Source organism: Hyalella azteca, unplaced genomic scaffold (genome assembly GCF_000764305.2).
Source record: "Hyalella azteca isolate HAZT.00-mixed unplaced genomic scaffold, Hazt_2.0.2 contig2126, whole genome shotgun sequence".
NCBI classification, from domain to species: domain Eukaryota; kingdom Metazoa; phylum Arthropoda; class Malacostraca; order Amphipoda; family Hyalellidae; genus Hyalella; species Hyalella azteca.
In genome coordinates this window covers 151,342-176,595 of record NW_025932412.1, presented here as the reverse complement: position 1 = coordinate 176,595, position 25,254 = coordinate 151,342, and the positions used below count along the sequence as shown (strand labels likewise).

Sequence of the window (25,254 nt, the reverse complement as noted above, 5' to 3'; positions counted from 1 at the left end):
GTAATGGTGATGAAAGCTTTCACGTTCGGTAGTAGAGTGTCTGTGAGTATTATTGAAGTCAGTTCTTATAATAAGGAACAAAATATTAGTTAAATGAACCCAAAAAAGTTACACAAATAAACTGATGCAAATAAAAAACATATATAAAACCGGCAAACATCAATCAGGTCCACTTTGTCGGACCTGAAAAAAATATTGCACCCAAGGCTTCTTCGAGATATATACAAAAATATTCGAATCTGCGTAACATTTTAGATATAATTAATTCACTTAGCATTTAAAAACTGGAGGTAACAGCATTTTTATATTTGCAGCGTGGATTCTTTAATATCTTTTATGAAACGGGTTGCTCTTTAATTCATTACAATTTCAACATGCGGAAACCTCTATGCCGGATTATTCCAAAAATCCGTTTTAAGCCATAAGGCGTTTTGCTGTAAAGTGTCTTTTTTTAATATTAAATTTAATTGCAAAAATTATCGTTAACAAACGAATGTCGGAATATTATTCAAAACCAAAACTTATAAGCTTCTACATATTCGATAGTCGAAATGGTCAAAAAGAGGGTGAGGTATGTTCATTATTCATCTCCATAAACTCTAAATTGAGAATTTGGTGTGTGTATAATTTATTTTTATAATTAGTCCTTTGTCATCAGTCATAACTCATTAATTGTAAATTCTTTTATTTGGGAATGATCAACTAAGTTCAATGCCTTCTGTAAGACTGTAACAATCTGACCTTGGGACGTTGAGTCTTCTGAGTTGCCTTCTGGCCCTTGATCTTGAAGTTGAGGGTTTAAGCTAGGAAAAGTCAATAGGAATTTTCAACTTATTTCAAGGGAAATGATTGATTAAATTAACATTCTAGAACTTTACATTGAAGTTATTCTTAAAGCTAAGTTTTATTTTACTCTACAGTCTAAGGCACAAATGAATAATTTATTCTATCATTTTTTGTGTACGGTAGGTACCTAACAATTCTGCTATTCCTGTAAGGCTGTACGGCTGTACCTAAGTGGAAAATTGGGCAGAAGCCACCTGCAAATTGGATTGAACAAAAATGCTCCTGAATCTGGACATGTTTAAAATGAAAAAAAAGAGGAACAGCTTATTTTCAGCCATATCTAGTTATTGAAGTTTATCTGTGAATTTAACCTTTTTAACCTGCAGTTTTCCTAACCAATATTACCTGTGAGAGGCTGTGACAGTGAAACTATTCTTTCTACCTGCAAACTCCTACCCAATATTCCAAATAGCTTTCTGTAGATTGTATAATTGATTTGTACCTTTGTTCATAGTGACAAACCAGAGATTTTTTAGAATCAGTTCATTTTTAACTTCCTCATTTACCCAAGATTTAAACCAATTTCTTATGAATTATAAGGCTGGTATCCAGGATACTTTACTGGTCTACTTATGTGACTCAAAAATGAACTTGAGGGAGAGTCTATAAAAACTCTCTGCTTTGCCACTATGCCTTTGTTTTATTCTTTATAGCTGCTTTATAAGATATAGGTATAATAAAAAATTAAATTAGGCCTTTCAAAAATCTTTTGGTTAGATATTAAACATATTTGAACCTGTATTTTGACTATTTTCAATTAATGTGTGGCAATTTTTTTCAGGAACATGAGAAAATGCTATTCTACAGCCCTCCTGAAGAGCGGCTCAACTCAAAAGTCCGTAATATTGGCCTGTCAGAAGCCTTTACAAGATTTACCAGGTGAGAAGTCAAATAATGAAAAAATAATTATGAGATCCATGATAAATAGAAACATATTATCCAGAATCAGATTTTGTTTTGTCTTATTTTTATAAAGGTCTGTTTTTCTTTTCATTTTATTTTACTGATAAGCATTAAGTAACTATAAAAAAATGATCAAATTTTTCAAAGAAACCAACTTTATAAAAGATTCCTTTTATTTAAGCTATGTATGAGATGTTGCAACAGTTTCTGGAGCTCTGAAGTTCCCTCTAGGGAAATAATTTATCTATAATTGCAAACAAACCCACAAAATCCAGATTCATTTTGAATTACCAAGATATTGAATAAAGATTTCATTAAACATAAATACATATACTTTTTGACTCTTCAAATCTGGCTTGATAAGGTGCAATTTTTGGTGGGAAATTTTTCCATGCCTATTGCCTAAAATATAATTTTATCTCCAACTTCCTATAATTATTTTTGTTATTTCTGCAGCATGTTCAATAAGTCTTCTGACTGTGAGACAGTGCATTCTCAGAAGCATTTAACTGCCATGCTGCAGCCTGAACCCTTCATCTGGATGGTTCTGGTGAGAACCATGGCAGATGGATAGGATTTGTAATTATTAATGTATTTGTCACTTATCATAAATGATATCAAAACACTAGTTAAGCAAGACTGACAAATCCAAAACTCCTTTTCTTTGAAAGTTATGAATGTAATTCTTCTAACTAGGTCAAAAAAGAGGCAATAATCTGGTTTATGCATATTTCCTGATGACTGAACTTAAGTTGTTTGTCTTTTCATTTATATCGAAATTATTTCATATACATAGAGTTGGAATAATTAGGCATTATAAATTTGTAAACTCACAAATCTATTATGTATACATTATAAACAAATTATTTCTGTGATAAATAATAATTTTTTATGTTTTACAGAAAGTGTCTCTGGCTCACTCATGCCATAAAGTGGCACCATCACCTATGAAGAAGTGCCGGGGGTCAAAAAGTTCAACACAGTCTAGCCCTAAGCCAAGTCATAGGTCGAAGCCTTTAGTCATTGGTGAAACTCTCAGCTCAGAAAGAGATGCAGCCACTGGCTCTCTGAGCATCAACAATCAGGATAGCCGAGACCTACGTCATATCCAATCAAGTAGTTCTTCTTTACTCACCACAACCAATGGCCAAGAGTATGCCAGTGGGAGTCCTAGAAATAACAGTGCTGATTTAGCTAGTGTTGCCAGTTCTGTCAGTAATGCCAGTTCTGAAGATGCTTTAGTCAACCACAAAACTTCTAATAATATTGTAGTAGATGCTGAGTCACAAGAGGGTTTTATACATTCTCAAGATAATGTAGGTATTGAATCTTCTACTTCTTCTTCTATTATCAATGATAGTAAAGTTTTTAGTAACGAAAATGACGTTGAAGACAGAATAATAGCTAATAAGCAAGATTGTGACAGTCAAGACTCTTCAAAAGATAATCTGTGTAGTAACCTACCTTCACAACCTGGAAACTGTGCACCACCAAGCATATCTTCTACTTGTTCTAATCCTGACTGTGCAAGCACTGCTCACTACATCAGTTCCAGCTTACAGCCATCTGTTCTCAAGTCACATTTACAGGCTGCCTACTCAGCCTTTACGTTTCTGCATCATAGTTTTAATAAAGTTCTAGAGGAACAGGGACTAGTGGAGCTCAGGAACGTTTTGAAAGATTTTTATGATAAGGTGAGTTTCAGGTTTTTCTTCTGTTGATGTTCTACCATGTGATTCTTAAAATTTGTTATTAATTCTATCATCAAGATTCTGTTTTATAGTATAAACTTGTTTGCATTCAAACAGGTATTAATTTTTTCAGTTTATGTAATTGCTCCTCACTGATCTCCAAATTTCTCAACCAGTTTCAATCAACACTTTGTAAATTATAATATTGTGAATTGGTTTTATTTGGATACTTTCAGTAGCAATATCATTATACTAAAAATTTCTTTAATCAGCTCCTATCAACAATGTGAAAGTTGATTCATAATTCAATTAGCATGCTAGACAAAAATACCTTATTTTTACTTTATGAACGAGGTTAATCTGCACAATTGTTTCTAGTTTCCATTTCCTACTTCCCATACGTAATGGACGTAACATACCTTTGGTTCTCAATTGTTCATTATTTTCGTTGCCTGAGTAAAATGGATATTGTGGACTGTTTCATGAGCCAAGTTTGTTGTCCGACTTGAACCGCCAGCAATTATGTCCACTAACCAACTAACTAACCTACACATGTTTTTTGTTGTCAGTATTTAAGCGAGGTGGAGATGTCACATGGAGACATGAGCAGCGTGTGGCGGGGGCTCTCTTACCTGCCTCTGAGACAGGGTGTGCTGCTCAGAGTTCGCTGCTGCCTTGCCTCGCTCTGCTCAGCCATTCCTGCTGTGCGCGCCGCCGCCTTCCTCTACTCGGGCAGCGTTGCTTGGTAATATCAACAATTACTGAGGAAATAATATTCGGGAATAAATATTGCAATTATTCATGAAGTTGAAAGCAACATCAGAAGAATGTTGGACAATCGTTAACAACCGTGGAAATTATGTCTTGGAACAAATATTTAGATGAATCTTTTAAACTGAACGTTCTTCATCAGTGGCAGTTGTTAGTTGCTCATGATTTTCATTGTTTTTTGTAAATCAAGTCAATGTAATAGGAATCAAGATTTCTGTTACTTCCTCTTTCAATTAATTATTATCTTTTTTATCACCGAAGTTTGTAGCATTAATTTATATACATATTTGCCCAAAGTAAATTTAGGGACGGAAATAAACTTTTTATTGCTTCTTATTTTGACGTTTCTTTATTGATTATTCAGTAATGTGTCAATTTTTATTATTAGATCAATGTTGAAAGTTTGGTTGAACCAGACGCCACGACAATTGCTTTTTAGAATAATTGTAATATTAATAATAAAATAAATTATTTTAATAATAATTGTAATAATATTAATAATTATAACGCTAGTGATAATGAAAATAATAATGACAATAATTATAATACTAATCATGATAAAATGTGTTAACAGAAGTTGCTATAATCAGGTGTGATTTTGACCTGGAGTCGCTGCGCCGGTTGCTGCACTACCTCCACTACACCGGCATCCTGGAGCAGGTCAAGCTGTCAGCCAGCTCTCAGGAACCTGGCTACTCTAACAGGTGCGCTCTGCTCTACAACCTGTTTACTCTGCTCTGTTTTTTTAAGCTGTATTGGTCAAATATATAAGTATTCAATCACGTCCATCAGATTATATAAAATTAGTTTCTTGTTTTCACAATGACTTTACCTTTTGCTTTTGCCTTTGATCTATGAAATGAATTTTGCCATTAGGTTCATCGGTGGAGTGGGCCACAGTGTGCGGGCGTACGTGGGTGAGGACGGACGTGCTGGTGTTGCTGGCAGGAGACGCGAGTGTCGGCTGCTGCTCTACTCCTGCGCCGGGGCTATAGTGCCCATTGTCTTCGCTGGTTAGCATTATTTCTCATTCACAATTCATTGTACAAAATTTAGTATATACCTATATTTCATTTTTAGCATACCAGGGTCTTCTTGCTGTAGCATAAACTGTTTATGATGGCGAACTTTTTGTGTTTTTCTATTGTTGACATTATGAACGATTATTTTTATTGAATACCGTACTTACCTTTTTTTATTAAGTAATTTGATGTGTTGATAATAAAAAATATGAGATAATTGAGGACATTTTCAGTTCTGATTGTTTTGCTTATTGGCCCAGTCTCAAATAAATGAGGAATTCGGATTTCCTCAGAGCCACTTAGCATTAAGATATACTGAATCAAACTCAGTAGACGTCATTAAAAATCAGCTTTTTGTAATAAAATGTACCTATGGCATTTATCTTACGTTTTTTTTCCAGCCGAAGACTGGAACAAAAGTTTTAGCTGTAGTTGAAATTTACTTTTGAGGAACAAAATTTCACGATACTTATGTTTCGCTTTTTACCCAGCGGAAGAACGTCTGCTGCCGAGCCTCTACGAGAAGCTTGCCCGCACTTTGGACTCGCGCGTCACGCAACTCGTGGCCGAGATCGCGTCATCGCGGCCACCAAACCCGTCAGGTGGTAGCGACCACCTGAGCTACGTCTACCACAACGCCATGAACCTCGCAGTGAAGAGCACCTTGAGGGTGGAGCGGCCTCCTGACCACCCTATGACTGGGAGAGTTGAACGGCATTGTAGGTTAGAACTTAGACGAATGAGCACAGTTGCCTGGAAATTATTCGTATATTGTCCTGGCCTATGAGCGGTGAGCATTTGATCCTGATAGTGAATTACAAGCCTAACGTTTAGATTGAATTGTAGTAGCTCTGGCCGGTGACAAATGGTTTAATTAGTATGATAATTCTGATAGAATTTAAAATGAAAGCAAACGCCAAGCAAGTTCATCATGTCTTCAATTTATAACTACTTGTATTATAAGTTCGCAACAAGTAACCAACTTATAACTAGGTACTTAGATTATCAGCAAGTTCGCAAGGAACAAGTTGTTATGGAGAACATCTCCATCCTCAGTTAAAAAAAGTGTAGAGAATACCTGTGATGGGTCTCTTAAACGTTATAATTGAAGATATGATGAAGTTTACTTTGCTTTTAAGTTTGTGTTGAACTTGTGATTCAAGCAGACTAATGCCATACTAAGTACTGATAATAAATGATAATTATTTGTAGTGATTAAGTTGCATTATTAGTTTCTAAATGGCAATAATACATAACGGTACACTATGAATTGTAGTACCGGTATTACTAAATAACAATAAAGGTGACGTGTAGTTTAATACTTGAAAATTATAAACGCTCATCTGGGATAAATAGCTGTAATGTCGCTGCCAGCTGCAACATAATTTTCATATTTGTTCTCAATTAAATGAATGTAAGACATCCAAGCACAGTATTCTGTGAAGCTAAACCCGAGGTTAAATAGATTAATGATGTCAGGCGAAGAGAAGACAGGAGCTTATAACCAGCAAAAGTTGCCTTACATGATGGAGTCCTTCTGTTCCCATCTTTTGGAAGATGGTGGAATTTGTGGAAAGTTTTGAAGGGAAAACATGGAGACGGAAATTAAAGAAACTAAATCATTTATACAATTGTTTGAGGAAATGAACATCCCATTCAAGTAGAAATTCAATGTTGAAAAATTACCGCTCGTGGTTAGTTTATTGATATTTCAATAACATAAAATTGTTATTGTCAAATAGGTACTGAATGTGTTCTGAGAGCATTGGATACGAACGAGAGAAAATTATAATGGAACACTTGACGTTAAAAAATTTGTTATTGGAAATTTTATTCATTTATTATTAAATTGTGTTCTAAATTTAGTACCTACTATAAGTTCCAGGCTGAAATATCAATTTTATGCCAGAAGAAAAATGAATGTGAATGTACAATTTTGTCCTTTGAGCTTGAAGCTAATGTGCCTGGTGAGAGACTAAATTATCTCATACATTTCAGGCGGGGACGGCGTGATGGAGACGGGGGCGTTCGGGCTGGGGGGCTGGTGGAATTTGTGGAAAGTTTTGAAGGGAAAACATGGAGACGGAAAGTAAAGAAACTAAATCATTTATGCAATTGTTTGAGGAAATGAACATCTATTCAAGTAGAAATTCAATGCTGAAAAATTACCGTTCGTGTTAGTTTATTGATATATCAATAACATAAAGTTATTATTGTCTAAATACTGAATTGGATACGAAAGAGAGAAAACTTTATAATGGAACAGTTGAAGCTGTAAAATTTGTTATTGGAAAGTTAATTTATTTATTTATTATTGAATTGTGTTTTAAATTTAGTGCTATAAATTACAGGCTAAAATATCAATTTTATGCCTGAAGAAAAATGTCTACGAATGTAAATTTTTGTCCCGTGAGCTTGAAGCTAATGCGCCTGGCGAGAGACTAAATTATCACATAAATTTTCAGGCGGGGGCGGCGTGATGGAGACGGGGGCGTTCGGGCTGGGGGGCAGCGTGGTGCTGGTGTCAGCTCCTGCCGGGGCTGCTGCCATCCCTTGGAAGGTTATGCTTACCATCGTCGACATGCAGGCCGACATGATCAAGTACGAGGTCCACATTGCGTGAATATTTTGTTTTTAGTCTCTCTAGATTTATTATTAACAGACTGATTTAGTATAAATTTTCTTTGATAGTTGCGCACAACCTGGTCAAGAATTTCTAGTGGTCCTGCAAAATAAAATGTCTGAATCAGCTCATTATTTTTTTTTATCATGGTGGACCTTAGCACGTAGGTATTAGGTAAGCAAAGCATGCGTGCTATAGAATTAGGATTCTGTGTGGTTATTCAGTGGCTTTGTCAGTTAATATCTCCCATTGCGCTCTAAGCATCTACAATGTAGTTAAATATTCATACTCCAGCTTATTTTGCGTGTTTACCTTATTTTACCCACTTGCCTTAATTTACTGGTTTACCTTAATTTACCTTTTCAATTGAGCATTTTTGCTATTTGCTTTTTGCCTGACTTGGATGCCGCGGTGCGCAGGTACGGACACCAGGAGAGCGTCCTGAAGACCGTCGACGATCACTGGGTCGTCGGGCGCACCGGCAACGGACGTCAACTCTTCGTCACGCTCGTCAACACAAACTCCAACCTCGTCGAGATCACGGGTAGGTGTTACGTCGTACCTTACAGCGTACCTTACATTGAACTTTGAACCATACATTTTAAAGTATTTTTCGTCCTACTTAACATCGTAAAATTTATTTTCCGGTGTTTAAATGCATCAGTGCAGGCTGTTTTACTAGTATGAGGTATCAAACTGAGGTTTGTTATTGTCGTCACCATCGTCCAGTAGTGTAAGGGTAAGGGTTTCCTCCTATTTTACGTCTTAGTTTTGTCGCATGAATCCTTTATGCATCACCTGCTGCTTCTATGGAAGACTGTGGTTAAATTTATGTGCTACGCTCTTCCTCGGTAACTCCAACCATGTTCATATTATATTAAAGGTTTTCAATCAACACTTATATTAAGTTAGATGTTACGAGTTCCAAGAAGGGCGTTTATTTACAACGAAGTAATGTTTCAGATAATATCTGAGCCGTTTTTTATATAATTTCAACATTGGCAAATTGTAATTTGCGTGTGCAGATGAGGTGCAGAGAGTTACGCAGCTTCACTTCGGTGACGTCTTCATGCTGGAGTGATCAGGACTGGTGTCAACTGCCCACGCAAGAGAACTTCATACACCGGAAAAAGATTGATGCGTGATGTTCATCAATATTTATACATCTGAATATTGATAGTGGTGCTTGCTACCGCAGTATTGTGCACGTGTCTTGGTTGTCGACATCATCGTAGGTACTTAAAAAGGTTCTAAATTATACAAGTTTTTCTAAATTTGTTGTCTCTATCAAATTGTCACAGTCCACTGGATTTATGTTGCGTATGCAATATTCAGTGGCAAATAATGACCTATTCTAAACATAGCATTTACCAATTGAGATTCAGTCGAGCTTAAAGAGAATGATTGTGCCGTGTTATTTTCTACATAACATTCACCAATAATTACCATGCTTCTCAACTTCGTGCAATCGAGCAATGAAATGTTACGTTTGTTTGGAGTCCTTGTGCAAATTTTTCAAATTATGACCAGTTGGAGAAATTGGGTATCTTGGATAACAGCTGTCATTTGTTCTTCATGTACCGAGAAACTTGGTGTGTTGAAGCGTTACTTGAAACTTCATTTGACAATAATAAAGAGAATTAACCTTAGTTATTTTCCCATGTTGTTTTTAATTATGAAAGTTAGCTAATTAATATGTATTTTGAATTGAGTGCTTAGAATGGTCCTTATTCTCGTGTTGCAAAAAACGTTGAGCCTGAAAAAAAAGATGAATATGCTTTAAACAATTATCTCTCGTCTGAAATTTCCTGAGCTGTGCAATATAGTTGTTGCCACGTGACAGATTATTTCCTGTATTAGCTTCGCGTTCATGTAGCATTTAATCGAGTTCATCCTTTGCTTATTAGCAGTTCATGACTTGCGAGTGAGCTGGGGATGTTAACATGGTGATCAATTATTCATTGGGCTTGGTTTAAATCCATGAGACATTACTCCCTTGTCTTTGACTACCGAAATATTCGTGTGCTGAATTATGAAGTATTGTGCTTAAATAGTTCGAATAATACTATCTAAATTATGAAGTATTGTGTTTAAATACCGTAGTTCAAATACCAATACTATCTAAATTCAAAAGTATTGTTCTTAAATAATTCAAATAATACTATCTAAATTATAAACTATTTTTCTTAAATAGTTCGAATTATAATATCTACCAAAGTTAACTTGAGCGAGGCCAAGTGTTATGTGCTATTTACCTGTAGAATATATCTTAGCTCATGTACATGCTTGTTATTGACTGTGATTTTATGATTGGAATGCGCCATGTAAAATTTACCTAATAGTTCGGAAACATTCCTCTTTGTTTCTTATTTATTAATCGATCTTTAACCCGAATGATTTTATGTCAAACTTTTATGTAATGAAGATGGAATATGAGATTCCCTCTTCGTTAACTGCTGCGAATGTATTTGTGGTGCCTGTGTATTTTTCTCCAGCCTTGTATGCAGTAATGAATTAATGACATATTCATGATTTTGTATTAATTCTACCTGAATCACGCTTAGTATTTTATTTTTTTGCTCTTGAATTCAAGAGCTCCTTTTGGGCGGCGTTGACCTTGAAAATGCCATGGAAGATAAGTCAACCAAAAATTCGGACGAAACTTACAATTTCTATATTGTAGCAACGAACGATATATTGTAGCAACGAACACTCACAATGGTGGCGGCCCTAGTACTAAACGCCCTGTTTCTCCTGTACGATCGCAACAGACGATCCAGACAAGCAACACTTAGCTTGGGTTAGATCAGGTCATGTTAGGTCACACATGTACTTATGTTTGCAAAATGCGCTTGATGCGATGATGAAATGTTTTGGTGATGAAATGCGTCAGTGATGGAATGTTTTCTGCGATGAGGTGCCAGGGAAACCCTGCCAATAGATAGGGAAATCAAACATTGAAGAACTTGGCTTGAAGTTTACTCGTATGCTTTAGTTCTATTAAAACTATAAATATTGAATAAATATCTAGCTTTCTTCACCGTGTGAAATATCTGCGCTGAAATTGCGCTACCATTCTTGCGGAAATTCAGACTGCTGTCGCTGCAGGTCTTATTTATTAATAGATATTATTTCTATACAATCTTTAGAGAATGTTTAAGCTGTAAAAATGGAGAAATTGGCAAATATTGTATTTTTTGTCACCTTTTCTCTGTACCTCATCCAATTTTTTTCGACGGATCTATCAGTTTATTAAAAAATACTGTTTAACTTTTCGATGACGATGTGTATTGTGACATAACAAAGTTATTTTCGCTTCACAAATATTACGAGAAAAGTAGCCCAGGTTATGTGAATTTTCCTCGAAGTAGTTTACTGCCAGGAGCAAGTGATACTAATGTTCTGACTCATGCTTAGCATACCCAAAAATATCCCAAGAACGGCTTGGAGATAAATAGAATACATGTCTGAATAGGGGGTTATAATATGCGATTGTAAAATTTCTCCTAATGCATTTAGTATATAATTAAAATACTGATGATATACCTAATGCTACGTGATGAAAACATGGTCGCATAATGCCCTAGAATTAAATGGTTTTCACTGTATTTTACTGATAGGCAAAATATATGAGTATAATGTAAGTTATTCGTCATTAAATGGCTTAGTAGTGTTCTCTGAATCTGTTTCGTTTTTCTTAGGTTGTTCTTTCACTTGATCTCTAATGTACTCGTATAACAGAACATTTTTAAGCTCGTCGGTAATGGCATCTTGCGGACCAAACTCCTCAACTGGTGGATGAATTGTTCGTTCAGGAGAGAGTGCGATGCTTGATTTTTTTGTGTTCTTATGCGGGTATTTCGAGTATTTATTTGAGTTGTAATAAGTAAACCAAGGTCTGGTGCGCTGCCGTAGATGAGATGTTCGAGTTTTTCCTTCCATTGGCAAGCCGAAGTTTTCAACCGTAACCGCGGGAAGGCCTCTTCTCAATCCGTACTTATATTTAGGAGATCCTTCTGTTAAAGAAGGATCTTGGTTTCTGTCCCGTCTTTCGTCTGAAGGAAGAACGGTTCCGCGTCGTAACTGGGAGTCATCTCCAAAATTTATCAAAGATTTTACTGGAAAATCTTGTGAATTTTGGATTGGATCGGTAATTATCGCGTCATTTTGAGAGTTCAAATTTGAAAATAATCCTGAAGGAAGCTTTGAATTCTTACGTTGATGATTCAGCATCTCGTTATCGACGCCATTCAAGAGTTCGACTCTTTTCTGATTGTTGAGAGTTGTTTTAAATATCACTCGAGGAGGATGACGTTTTTCATGGAACTTCATGTTCGATTTATGTATATTCTGAGTATTGACTTCTCCAGAAGATCGGAACAAGAAGCGAGATTTTGGCTGCAGAGGCCTTGGCTTCAAACCGGTATTGGAAACACGAATTTTTTTAGGGAAAACACGTCCCAGTGGAAGTTCAATTCGGTGCTGATGAGCGTTTTTTCTTTTCGACGAAGTCTCCTTCAATTCCGACTCTGAGTCTCCATTGCGCTGCAACTTGGACTCTGCTCCAACTTTGTGCCTGAGGTTTGAAGGCTTGTAAAAACTCAGACTTTGTCGCCTGGCAGGTCGTGAGAGCGGATTGTTGTTTTGGTTAACGTCTCCTATGAGAAGCTTGTGACGAAGATGTTGTGCGGGACCGTCGGTGTGGTGAACGTAGTGAACTTCTTGCTGATGGCGCTGGAAGGACTCTGCTGGAGCTGGTGATGACGACTGCGAAACTATTGCAAGTTCGCCAAATGCCTCTCGATGGCCCTGAAAAATCACATTTTTCTTACGAAATGAAAGGAAACTCATTTTTGCAAACATGATATTCGTAGATATCTACTCTCAAGGAGGATAAATATGCGCCATATTGAAATGCTCAATATGTTTGGCAACTATCTTGACTGTTACTCACTTTACTCACACTATCTTGACTACTACTCAAGAAAAGTCTGTTACCCACTTTATTCTTTGATGCTCCGGATGCTACGAGAGCCTCCGCTCGACCGACGGCTGTATCTTGCAAGTCTAATCCTGGTGAATAATAGAATAATTCCATTAATAATTGTACGGTGCTCTTTCGCTCACTTTTTTATAAGCAGAGTCAATATTAATCACGATATTATTCACATTCAAAGGGCGATTTTTCATTTAATTTTGTCGAGTCTTTAAATTTATTGCCTTATTTCAAACTGATATATAAAGCATAATTCTTTAATAAATGATCCATAATTAAACATGGGTGCAGGTACAACGAATGATTTTTTGCAAATTTAACGGGTTCAAGGCATTTTTTTACTTTGACATTTATCTTCCCGCTTCGCATTATGAAATTTGAGAAACAATTGTAATTTAAAAATATTTCACATATTCGTCTGATATTTTTTACTTTGACATATTTTTATGCTCTGGAGAATAAAAAGTTATATAGATGCTCATTATTCAACTGGAAAGTATTCAACTTCTTGATTTTTAATGAATGAAGGCATAAAATAACGTAAGGCATCGTTACCAGCGATGACGCTGTGCGTTGCAAGGTTTTTTTCTCCGTCATCTTTCTGGGGACTGTCGTAACGTTCGTATAACTGTGACTGATGTGAGTGATGGTGTGACTGCTGTGGCTGCTGCTGATGCGACTGCTGTGGTTCTTGCTGATGTGACTGCTGTGGCTGCTGCTGATGCGACTGCTGTGGTTCTTGCTGTTGATGTGACTGCTGTGGCTGCTGCTGGTGTGACTGCTGAGGCTGCTGCTGATGTGACTGCTGTGGTTCTTGCTGATGTGACTGCTGTGGCTGCTGCTGGTGTGACTGCTGTGGCTCCTGCTGATGTGACTGCTGTGGCTGCTGCTGGTGTGACTGCTGTGGCTGCTGCTGATGTGGCTGATGGTGGTGTGACTGCTGTGGCTGCTGCTGATGTGACTGCTGTGGCTGCTGCTGGTGTGACTGCTGAGGCTGCTGCTGATGTGACTGCTGTGGGCGTAGCTGTGTTTGCTGTGGCTGTTGTTGTTGCTGTAACTCTTGCTGCTGCTGCTCTCTTGCCACGCCAGAAATTACTCCATGTCCAGGACGCGACTCCATGGCTTCCCTGAGCCAACCTTGACCGCCATCGTCTTCACGGGATGCGCGTTGGTAGGGCTCTAAAAAGCAATTATTAAAATATTTTAATACCAATTAATAAAAGTAATAAAATAATCTTAATACCAATCAATAAAAGTAATAAAATAATCTTAATACCAATTAATAAAATAACGTTGTTAATTTCTAACTTAATCTGATTTCGTATTAGAGACTTTGAGCGACTCTATTATGGTATAAAAACTGATATCGACAGAAATTACATGAAAGTATAGATAGTAATAGAATAAAACAAAATTGCAAAGCACTTAAGTAAAAACTTGAATAATATTCAAGGAATTGATACATTTCAAAAGAGAAACATGATCGAGGATTGTCAAAGATGTTCATCGGAGATTCTTTGATTGTAATTCCCTAAAGTCGTGCCATGAAATGATTAATTATTTTCATTATTTTTTTTCGGAAACTTGATCACCTGCGTAGCGATACTCACCCCGATCATGGCGCTCCACTTCATTCTCGTGCATTTTATGATTGTGTATTAAGTCCTCGATACGATGATCATCAACAGCTGGAGGGTTTGATTTATTCTTTACTTGATTGGTTGAAATGTACGGCCCGTATGTTTCCTTTCTGTACAGTTCGTAACTGTCTTGGTCCTGTGAGTGTCCGTCCATGCGCTCATCAAAACCCGGATCCGGATTACCATTTGTACGTTGAATCTGTCCTTGTGAGTGTTCAAAGTTCTGGGATTGTGTATCGTCGCCTTGTTGATGAGGGTGCGACTGATATTCAAACTCTGGTTCGACATTACCAGGTTCACGATGTTCAGAATCTTGATTTGAGTTTTGCTCATGAGTGTTGATGTGAGAACTTGTCCCGAAGGATGACGATCCTTGCTTATGAACCTCCTGATCTTCGCTGATCCTTGAGTGATGAGGGTTTTTGTCCTGGTGCTCAGTAGGAGCACTAGCGAGCCCTGCGTTGTCATCGAACATGATGAGGTCGTAGCTGCTGTCGTCTGACCGAGGCGCAGAAGGGGTGGGTGCTGAATTTTCGGCGAGCGAAAATTCCAAACTGAAAGTAAGTGTGAAATCAGTTGGTTATTTATGTATTATTACCCATGTACAATTTATGGGCAAGTAATAAATGAATAAAAAAATAATTACTCTCACAAACGTGAAATTTAAAAAAAATGAACCTGTATGGTTCGAATTATAGCCTTGACCAGGAATAAATGATCGAGGTACTTTAAGGAAGATTATATTTTGTCGACGAATTATTTATAACTTTACGTGAAAAAAAATCGATTAATGAGTGCAGGCAGAGTTGCAAAATGGCCTAAAAAGCGGCCAAGTCCGCGAATAAAAAAAGCCTATAATTCAATATATACTAGGATATTTGTAGGTTCAGGTGTAAAATCTCTATCTCATTTTTTGCAGTTTTTAAAATTTAATTAGGAAGTACCACTATCATAAATTTTAGCCGGCCAACGTTATTAAAAAAAATTAAATCGCGGAATTTGTCCGGAGAAAAATACCGTCTAGTAATCTTGGTACAGGATATGGAATATGAATAAAATGGGGAAAAGTGAGATGGTGAGATCTTGCTGGTCAAACATTGCCAAGCCAAGGGGGGCCAAATCATTTCTCAGGAGCGATAGTCATTACTTCGATAAAGTAGAGGAGTGTTTTTCAAAACAACTGTAGCAATGGCACCAACCGGGAGGAGTAGAGCTGTAGCAAAGTCAAGAGAAGGGTTAATATGTATGTCTGCCCTTTATACAAATTTTAGTAATGTCACCCACCGGGAATAGAACTCTAGCAGTATCACCCTATGGTAGTTGGAAGGGTACGCGGCTGCTCTTTACAACAACTCTAGAAATGTCACCTACAAAGAGCAGAGTTATTTGACGGTAGTAAATAGGAGAAGTAGGTGGCTGCACCTCACTACAACTGTAGTAATGCCAGCCACCGCAAGGAGTAGAACAGGCATCTCCCAACAGTAGCAATGTCCCTCTACGGTAAGAGAAGCAAGCGTGGATGACTGTTCTTTAAAGCAACTGTGACACTGTCACCCACCGGGAGAAGTAGGTGAGTGCCTGCTTGACGACGTCTTCGGGGGCTTGGGTGATGGAACATTCAGGGTAGAGCATCGCGCAGTTGCGGCCCAGCCACCCGCTCCTGACTGCGGCCAGGCTCTCCCCCAGCGGGTGTGGCATGCGGTCCTCCAGCGCCCAGCTCGTCAACACGCTGACAAACGATCGTGTTATTGTAATGTGTATGTAATAACAATAATATTTTAACTATCGTCAAAAAAACTAATTTCATGCAATAATCATATATAACTTCAAAATTTGAAATAAAATGAATTTATTACTTAAATCCAGATAAAAATTAACTTATTTTTAATATTCTGTAACAATACCATCACCCCTGAGCAAGAATATTATTATTAATTATTATTTTTGCGTATTAGTTTTGGGACCTCCTACCTGAGCAACGGAGTGAGCGCCGCCTGCAGAGGTCCAACTTTCTTCCATGAGAAATTGATGGTACAGAGCAGCGACCTGAGGCACGTCGGCTCCCTGTGCGCCCTAGCGTACATTGTAGTGGCATCCAGAGCTACAGGCGCCAACCTAGTGACCAGTGAGAACCAACGGTGAGCCCAATGTTCCCCCACCTCTCCCCCAGCACCCGCCAGACTTGGTGCGTTGTAAACCACACCGGTTCGCATCATGATACGTGAGTCATCGGGTTCGGCCGCAGTTGACGCGGGTTGAGGGTACGACCGTTTCGTTCTTGCAGGCAGTTTGCTGAGAGTGGCTTCTCCGAGTTCGGCGATACCCTTTAGTAATCGATTACTTTCGAGATTCCTCGCGGATCCATCGGGAGAAGCTACAGCATTCATCAAAGCGTTGGCCATCATTTGTGATGAAATCAAAGCCCTAGATCTCCCAAGCATTGTTAGAGTACGGAGAACTCCATCCCACTGAACACCATTAAGCTCTGAAGCACTGAGAGCTAACTGCATCCACACTGGTTTTCCGAGATCAGAGGAACTCGAAAAATGCCGACCTTCTTCCTCGAACTCTGTCACAGAAACATTTTTTTCGTCTGCCAAAATATTTTCTAAATCACCAGAAACCGCCGAGTATATTTCTGTGAACGGCTTATAAATATCTTTTGGCAGGTTCACATTGCTACTAGCCATCGGTGAAGAAGCTACTTTCAACATGAAATCTTTTGCATTGTGTAAGATCTGCAAACCGTTCTGGGGAGTTAAATTTATTGATCTTCCTCCGAACCCCTCAGATGAGATTCCCGGAGGTAAGGCTCGTGCTACGAGTTTGGCTGCTCCCGAGGAGCTGTGGACTCTTAGCACGAGCTCATCAAGAACTTTCTGCACCTGCCAATCTAAAACTCGAGGTGGTAGCGAAGGGGTGTTGGTTACATGGCGATGAGCAGCATACACTACGACTGCAAGTAGGTTGAAAATGGCAACGAGAAGAACGATCCCAGCATCTTCGCTGTTACTGGGGCTGATGAGACCCATACGATTCACCCGTCCCGGGGTATCAACTTCACTTCCGTCTGAGTAATCGTCTTTCCAAAACGGACTTATGTCATCCTCAATGTCCCCCCAGTGGAACGACGGAGGTGTCGCCGGGTTATTGGAATTGATGTTATCGGTAATTTTTTTCTGCTTTCGTAACGGAAATCGGTGCATTTGTTTTGAATCCAAGGTGCTGGCCGTCTGTGCTGTGGTAGACCTTGTAGTTTGAAAGGAGGAAAATTGAGTTGTCGACTGGGTTGTTGGTGGAGTTGCAGTTGTGGTTGTAGTTGAGGTGGTAGTATCTCTGGTAAGTTTAGGTTGGGTAACTTCAGAACTTGACTTCGGCGATTTCCGAATAGCCGAAAGCGCAGCTTTTTGCAGCGACGGCGACAACTTTTGCAAAAACTGAAGGGTGGCGGCGCTGAAATGAGGGATGAGGTCTGTCTTGGATGTGTCGTATGACCGACCTTCGAAAATATTGTTGTGAAGCATCATATTCATCTCAGCAGAGATCGGTAGGGGCGGCTGCGCGGCCACGATACTGGCAAAGTCTGTCATAGCCATCGTCTATTTGGCTTCGCAGCGAAAAACTTACAAGTTTAAGCTTGTTTCATCTCAGTTTATTACAATCTACATTATTTTGATTATTCATCTTAGAATCTGAAACAATAATTGTCAGAAAGTATTGGTTGAAAAAGTTAATTAATTTCTTTCGCTTTAAACTTTCATGATACGTGAGTCATCGGGTTCGGCCGCAGTTGACGCGGGTTGAGGGTACGACCGTTTTGTTCTTGCGGGCAGTTTGCTGAGAGTGGCTTCTCCGAGTTCGGCGATACCCTTTAGTAATGGATTACTTTCGAGATTCCTCGCGGATCCATCGGGAGAAGCTACAGCATTCATCAAAGCGTTGGCCATCATTTGTGATGAAATCAAAGCCCTGGATCTCCCAAGCATTGTTAGAGTACGGAGAACTCCATCCCACTGAACACCATTAAGCTCTGAAGCACTGAGAGCTAACTGCATCCACACTGGTTTTCCGAGATCAGAGGAACTCGAAAAATGCCGACCTTCTTCCTCGAACTCTGTCACAGAAACATTTTTTTCGTCTGCCAAAATATTTTCTAAATCACCAGAAACCGCCGAGTATATTTCTGTGAACGGCTTATAAATATCTTTTGGCAGGTTCACATTGCTACTAGCCATCGGTGAAGAAGCTACTTTCAACATGAAATCTTTTGCATTGTGTAAGATCTGCAAACCGTTCTGGGGAGTTAAATTTATTGATCTTCCTCCGAACCCCTCAGATGAGATTCCCGGAGGTAAGGCTCGTGCTACGAGTTTGGCTGCTCCCGAGGAGCTGTGGACTCTTAGCACGAGCTCATCAAGAACTTTCTGCACCTGCCAATCTAAAACTCGAGGTGGTAGCGAAGGGGTGTTGGTTACATGGCGATGAGCAGCATACACTACGACTGCAAGTAGGTTGAAAATGGCAACGAGAAGAACGATCCCAGCATCTTCGCTGTTACTGGGGCTGATGAGACCCATACGATTCACCCGTCCCGGGGTATCAACTTCACTTCCGTCTGAGTAATCGTCTTTCCAAAACGGACTTATGTCATCCTCAATGTCCCCCCAGTGGAACGACGGAGGTGTCGCCGGGTTATTGGAATTGATGTTATCGGTAATTTTTTTCTGCTTTCGTAACGGAAATCGGTGCATTTGTTTTGAATCCAAGGTGCTGGCCGTCTGTGCTGTGGTAGACCTTGTAGTTTGAAAGGAGGAAAATTGAGTTGTCGACTGGGTTGTTGGTGGAGTTGCAGTTGTGGTTGTAGTTGAGGTGGTAGTATCTCTGGTAAGTTTAGGTTGGGTAACTTCAGAACTTGACTTCGGCGATTTCCGAATAGCCGAAAGCGCAGCTTTTTGCAGCGACGGCGACAACTTTTGCAAAAACTGAAGGGTGGCGGCGCTGAAATGAGGGATGAGGTCTGTCTTGGATGTGTCGTATGACCGACCTTCGAAAATATTGTTGTGAAGCATCATATTCATCTCAGCAGAGATCGGTAGGGGCGGCTGCGCGGCCACGATACTGGCAAAGTCTGTCATAGCCATCGTCTATTTGGCTTCGCAGCGAAAAACTTACAAGTTTAAGCTTGTTTCATCTCAGTTTATTACAGTCTACATTATTTTGATTATTCATCTTAGAATCTGAAACAATAATTGTCAGAAAGTATTGGTTGAAAAAGTTAATTAATTTCTTTCGCTTTAAACTAAACGATGTCCTGCGGCAACCTACAGGTAAAACAAACCCATGTTTTTCAACACTTGTAAGCAAGAGAGTTTTGCGTTGACAGTCGGAGATGTAACAAAGATTTTAATCTGAATTGGTGATGAATTACACAAAGATATCTGATATTCACACCGAAAATTATAGAGCGTATAACTAACATGTTTATGCAACGCGGTATGCAGTAGAAATTGGCACTAAATTTGCCGTATAAAGACACTAGATGTAGTATGAAGCCCTGCACTATGGATATAAATTCTCCACACTTAATTCTGACTAAATTCTTAAATATAGACTAAAGTAATCCTAATCTTAATTTGAGTAATCCTAATTTCGAAGCTGTGTAGCAACAACGCATTGTGTCGGATAACAACTTCATGTCGTGCGCGTGCGGTTATTATTATGAATGTAGGTGAACTCCACGACACAGATCGTAACAACGATCGACTTGGCTTGTAGTCAAGACACTTGTTTCTCACGCACGACAATGCGAGACACTGCCATCCCTGTAGCTTACTATGGTGATAACGTCATGTCTATTGCATCTTTTGATCTTCTATCTTCTGGATTTAGGAATCATTCATTGTAGGACAAGATTGTCGTTCATATGCAAACATGTCCCGCAACGAGTATCTGTGTCTTTTTCATAACATCAATACGAGTATCAATTCGCTATTCATAGTTTTCTGTATTGATACTCCTACTATCGTCCTCTTAAGAATTAGCATAATCACTTACAATTTTCTCAGCGTGCAATAAACAATAACAAAGTTTAATGTACTGACAGGAAACATCTCGCTAGTGACGTTCTTAAACAGCTTACGAAAATTTCAATCAGCATTTGTGTGATGATTGTCCAGCATATTTACCGCTTACGATCGATATTCATGCTACAAAGAGGCAGTTCTTCGGCACAAAGCACAGTCTTCACGAATAAATTTTAAAATGTAAACATTACTGCTCAGTCTTGTAAGTCGTTTGCCTGCGGACTTGAATAACGCATGCTACTTAATTAACACTATCGAGCGCTTCGCGAACTTTATTCGTCTAGAAACTTTCAGAGTAAACATAAACATGATGCAGTGAAGTGAAAATTTCAAGAGTTAATTTGGAAATATTTAAGCCTGAACCCATTACTATTTATTACTTGTGAATTATTTAATATTATACATATTTTGATCCCAGTTTTCTGGAATAAATATCGTAATTAATTTAAACACGCGGTATTAGTTGGGATTTCCGTTTAAATAGGATCGGGATTATAACATCAACATTTACACGCTTCCATTGTAAACAATAAATTGCCTCATGTAATAATACTGGGCCATAATATTGCCGTTTCAACGCAGTAAATTCAGCAAAAAGAATTCACGCACTCGCTGAACTTGCAGGAACACCGCGCGGCACGCTCGCCTCGTCCTGCTCGATGTGAGTCGCGCGACTGAATGCGAGAGATCGCAAGTCCGGCCCTCGCGATCGGGACCCAGGCTACTGACGACGCGACTGCCTCGCTTGACGTTCGCACTGCCATACGGCGGGGCTGCTCGACCCGAACTCTGCGGCAGTCACTACGAGAAACTCTGCAGTATAATTCGTCTTGATAAAATTTAACAGATGAAAACTCTGCAATACATTTATAACGAGAAACTCAGTAGATTTATACGATATTTATATATTTATGCAGAACATTTATACGAGAAACTCTGCAGTACTCAATATAACAGATGATTGAGAAGTAGTATGGTGATTTTAGTACTTTTATGTTTATGGTTTAAAATTTTAAAGCATTTTTTATCGACACGAGTATTCATAAATGCTTTAAATGCTAAACGGTGATGCTGCTTGAATCAAACACTACCACAAATACGACACGACAGAATCAGTGTTTATTATTATTTAAGTCTTATTTTAGTATCATTTTTCTAGGGAAGTGTAGCAAATGAATAACAAATAGTTGAATAGTGCGGAAACGTTTGTATGTATAATATAATTGCTTAATGTATCTGCGCTACGTTTTTGTTAATCAAGAATTTAAAAGCAAAGAAAACGCCGGGCAAATTCACTATATCTTCACTGACGTTCTCGGTGGAGATATGATGAATTCACTTTTTGGTGAACATGAGAATTTTGGTGAAAATTATATTCTGGCAGATATAATGACAACAGTAATTTTGCAAAGATTATCAAATGGTTTAGTAATGTTAACACTTTTGTGCTTATGATATACTTCATGAAGTATTATTCATCGATTTTTATGCATAAATATTTTCGATTCTGAAATTTAAATCATCTATTATTATTATGACAGATGTTTTATAATACTGTTCTGCCATTTCAATAATTATAAATACATCATTCCAGAATTTACTTATAATACTTTTTTCGGTGACATTTCCTCGTGCAATTTGAGATTGATATAACTCGTGAATATCACCACATCAGATTTTCTGATATAATCTAACTACTCTAAATATTTCCAAATCACGTTAAAAAGATTTTTTTCCTTCGTTGACGAGAAGTTAAGAGACCGAAAGTCAAGCGAGAAACTCAGTTCTCGGTAAATAGTGGAAACTGAAAGTCAAGAGAGATCTTATTAAGTGCACATTTAATTAACTAGAAATACTTTTAACGAAAATAGAGCTTGGAAAGTAATTATTGGATAAAGCGAGTTAAGAAATTCGAAATGAAAGAAGCGCTATGTACATCTTTAATGCGTAATGTGGATAAATACAACAAGAACGAAGAGAAATTTTTTCAGAAATATTAATGGTATCAAGCACATCCTTAATCACAAACCTTAAATATTTAATATAACAGGAACGATGTAAAGGCTGTATAATTCAACATCTCTGGTGCATTTGCGTACAAGGTGTAATGCGTCATAGGTGCAATGTCATAACTCAAGCTCAAAACAATTGCTTCAAATACTTATTGAAATTCACGTAAACTTAGAGACCTTACTTAATCATAAAACTTAGAGACCTTAATACTTTTATGGTTAAACAACTCTACTACAATCATTATCAATCATTTGTAAGCCTAATGGCAGGAATAATCTGATTCTTGCCATGAAACATTATCTGATGCTAATGTAAGTCGCTGAAAACAACGGTACGACTTGAAGGGTATTAACGACTGACGATGACAAGGCATAATTCGACCATCGTTTCCCTCCATAATTACTTGCACCAGATTCTCTGTGGTCTTTATTGCAAAAATCCATACATCGGTTGTAGAACATTCACATAGATTTGTTTCAGGAAATATTTACTTACAAATTAATGGACGATGTTGAAAATTCGTTCAGTACCTGGACATTAGACTTTAATTCATAATTCGTTGTTTCTGATCACTTTATATTGTACATCATTATTCCGTTTACTTATAATAAAATAAAGATCTAAGTATGAGTTCATTCGGCCAGAAAGTTTGACATTGCATGAAATAATTCCGGTGATCTGTGCGATGATGGGAAAGGGTTTAGTTGCAACATAAATTTGATCTCAGCTAAATCCAATTTTACATTTTAGTTTGCTTTAAATGACGTGCTGTTAAAATTCTTTGAAATTTACATCTTTGTATATCATTTCGTCTGTTTTGCAAGCGACAAATGTATGAAATATGCTGAGTGTAAACTTACAAAAAAAAAATATTTAGGTCTCATCAAAAGCACACTGTGAACACCAACCAGGCAATAAAACGAAAATTAGTTCTGTCACGCATCAACAGAAACTTAACAGCGGCAACAGTTGTCGTAGTTGTGAGAACCCTGCTGGATATAGAGGCAACGGCAACTTACGGCCAGAAAGCTTCAATTAAGGGTCGCGCCTCCTTTATGAATACAAGACATATGGCAATCGTGTTTGCTATATATATACACCAGTATACAAGAGTCGAGCATTAAGTTCGATCTGTAATTTTTGAAACGGATGTTGTCACTTGTTTAACGAAAGCCGAGCGTTCGTCGCATGGCTGTCAGCGTAATGGTTTGTTTGTTAATTACCGAAGAATTTAACGACTGGTTGTTAACTTGAACTGAGAGCTACTGCCATAAACAGATATGAGGCGGAACAGCAGCCTCACAAGAAACCTCTACTCGCAAGTTTATGTTAGAAGTACTTATTAATAAATTATTATCAGACTTTCATGCAGAATTTGTAAGCAAAATAATAATTTCTTTTTAACATAGTATTTATTTAAATTTCACCCTTTGGGAGGAGAATCTAACTTAAGTTAAATCCTCATATAGTTTGAACACTCACTTTAACTTGTTGGATCGCACTGAATTTGTATAGCCTATCTGTGTCTATATGTCTATAATTTTAGCATTTATATCTATAACTTTAGCTCCGTAACTATGCTAGGTATTTAAACAGTGGATAAAAATTTCAAGCATGAAAGAGAACTTTCCACCAGAACTCGAATTACATTTAATATTAAAGGGAATCTCAGAAAACATTACCCTTAAAAAATATGTTCAGTCATGCAGCACTCGCAATTCCGAAGCTAAACTCTGAACTATATAAATTGGGGTGTTGCGGTGCGATGCTCATGTAATCCATTAATCATGGTTAAGGCTTCATCACTGTAACTGTTTGTCGGGACCCAAACTATTGAAGCTTCAACTCTGTAACTTCGTTTATCTTTTCGTGGTCCAAATATTGAAGCTATAGCTTTGGAACAGCTTGTATTTTTTCTGGAGCAAAACAAAGTGCGGAAATGTTCAGCGTGAAACACAATTAATAAAAGCGTGAAGTTCAGAAATAAGATGAGGGCTTATAATTGTCTAAATAATATAATAATAAATAATAATAAAACAAAATAATAAGTGAGGTCATAAGAGTATGATGTGGTCTCATAACTACAGCTAAACTCCCATCATATTGCCGGATGCCAATAAGATAATGCATATCGCAATTCACTTGGTCGGAATGTAAAAGACTAGAAATTGCCTAAGTCACGTAACACAACTGCAGACGGGAGCTGTATGGCGACCTCAACTCGAGAGAATAAAGAACCGTCGTGAAGAAGTGGACATCTTAGGTCCAGTCTCGAGTATCGCATGCAAAGCCAATGAGAAGTTGACCCATTTACTGCAAGACTCGCGTCCATGACGAAAAAAATAACGCGTGGACGACGGCACAACAGATGGTGGACATTTGTGGGGGGCAAGGACCGTGTATACGTAATACAGGCTCACTAGGGAAAGAGGTCAGCAAGCAAGTTATGTAAGTAAACATCAGTTTCTCGAACTGGAAAACCTGCCTCTGAGAGGAAAATGTCCTACGTGAGAGATTTGTATTTGTTTGTCTTGTTTTAGTGCTTGCAACAAGATCTTCGTCCTATAGTTGGAGCTATCAAATATTCTCATGATAAACATAGATAAATAATTATCGTTTAGTAATTAAGAACAAGTTCCATAAACAACGATAATCAAAGTCGGGAA

General features: G+C 38.0%; 2 protein-coding genes across 2 annotated transcripts; one reads left to right on the top strand and one right to left on the bottom strand.

The window, feature by feature from the left end:
• The first annotated feature begins 407 nt into the window (after positions 1-407).
• On the top strand, positions 408-10,385 carry LOC108671864 (vacuolar fusion protein CCZ1 homolog). Its single transcript, XM_047885232.1, has 11 exons — positions 408-571; positions 1,628-1,725; positions 2,206-2,299; positions 2,652-3,443; positions 4,010-4,185; positions 4,802-4,915; positions 5,088-5,224; positions 5,725-5,952; positions 7,699-7,834; positions 8,276-8,400; positions 8,882-10,385. The coding sequence occupies exons 1-11, from the start codon at positions 494-496 to the stop codon at positions 8,935-8,937; spliced, it is 2,034 nt and encodes a 677-aa protein (XP_047741188.1). The 5' UTR covers positions 408-493; the 3' UTR covers positions 8,938-10,385.
• Positions 10,386-10,818: 433 nt separating this feature from the next.
• On the bottom strand, positions 10,819-18,184 carry LOC108671863. The gene is made up of 6 exons (XM_047885231.1): positions 16,464-18,184; positions 16,051-16,221; positions 14,463-15,046; positions 13,408-14,031; positions 12,855-12,929; positions 10,819-12,664 (listed from the first exon to the last, which is right to left on the bottom strand). Exons 1-6 carry the CDS (start codon positions 18,086-18,088, stop codon positions 11,502-11,504), a joined length of 4,242 nt encoding a protein of 1,413 aa, XP_047741187.1. The 5' UTR covers positions 18,089-18,184; the 3' UTR covers positions 10,819-11,501.
• Between the last annotated feature and the right edge of the window lie 7,070 nt (positions 18,185-25,254).

Bases quoted from the DNA above. Each gene is read 5' to 3' on its own strand.
- LOC108671863 (XM_047885231.1), bottom strand. From the start codon at position 18,088: ATGGCTATGACAGACTTTGCCAGTATCGTGGCCGCGCAGCCGCCCCTA. The intron at 15,047-16,050 runs GTGGGTGACAGT...ACTTACTTTCAG, and splicing joins GCACTCACCTACTTCTCCCG to TTTGGAATTTTCGCTCGCCG. The intron at 12,930-13,407 runs GTAACGATGCCT...ATTATTCACCAG, and splicing joins AACGCACAGCGTCATCGCTG to GATTAGACTTGCAAGATACA.
- LOC108671864 (XM_047885232.1), top strand. From the start codon at position 494: ATGTCGGAATATTATTCAAAACCAAAACTTATAAGCTTCTACATATTC. The intron at 572-1,627 runs GTATGTTCATTA...AATTTTTTTCAG, and splicing joins ATGGTCAAAAAGAGGGTGAG to GAACATGAGAAAATGCTATT. The intron at 4,186-4,801 runs GTAATATCAACA...TGCTATAATCAG, and splicing joins TACTCGGGCAGCGTTGCTTG to GTGTGATTTTGACCTGGAGT.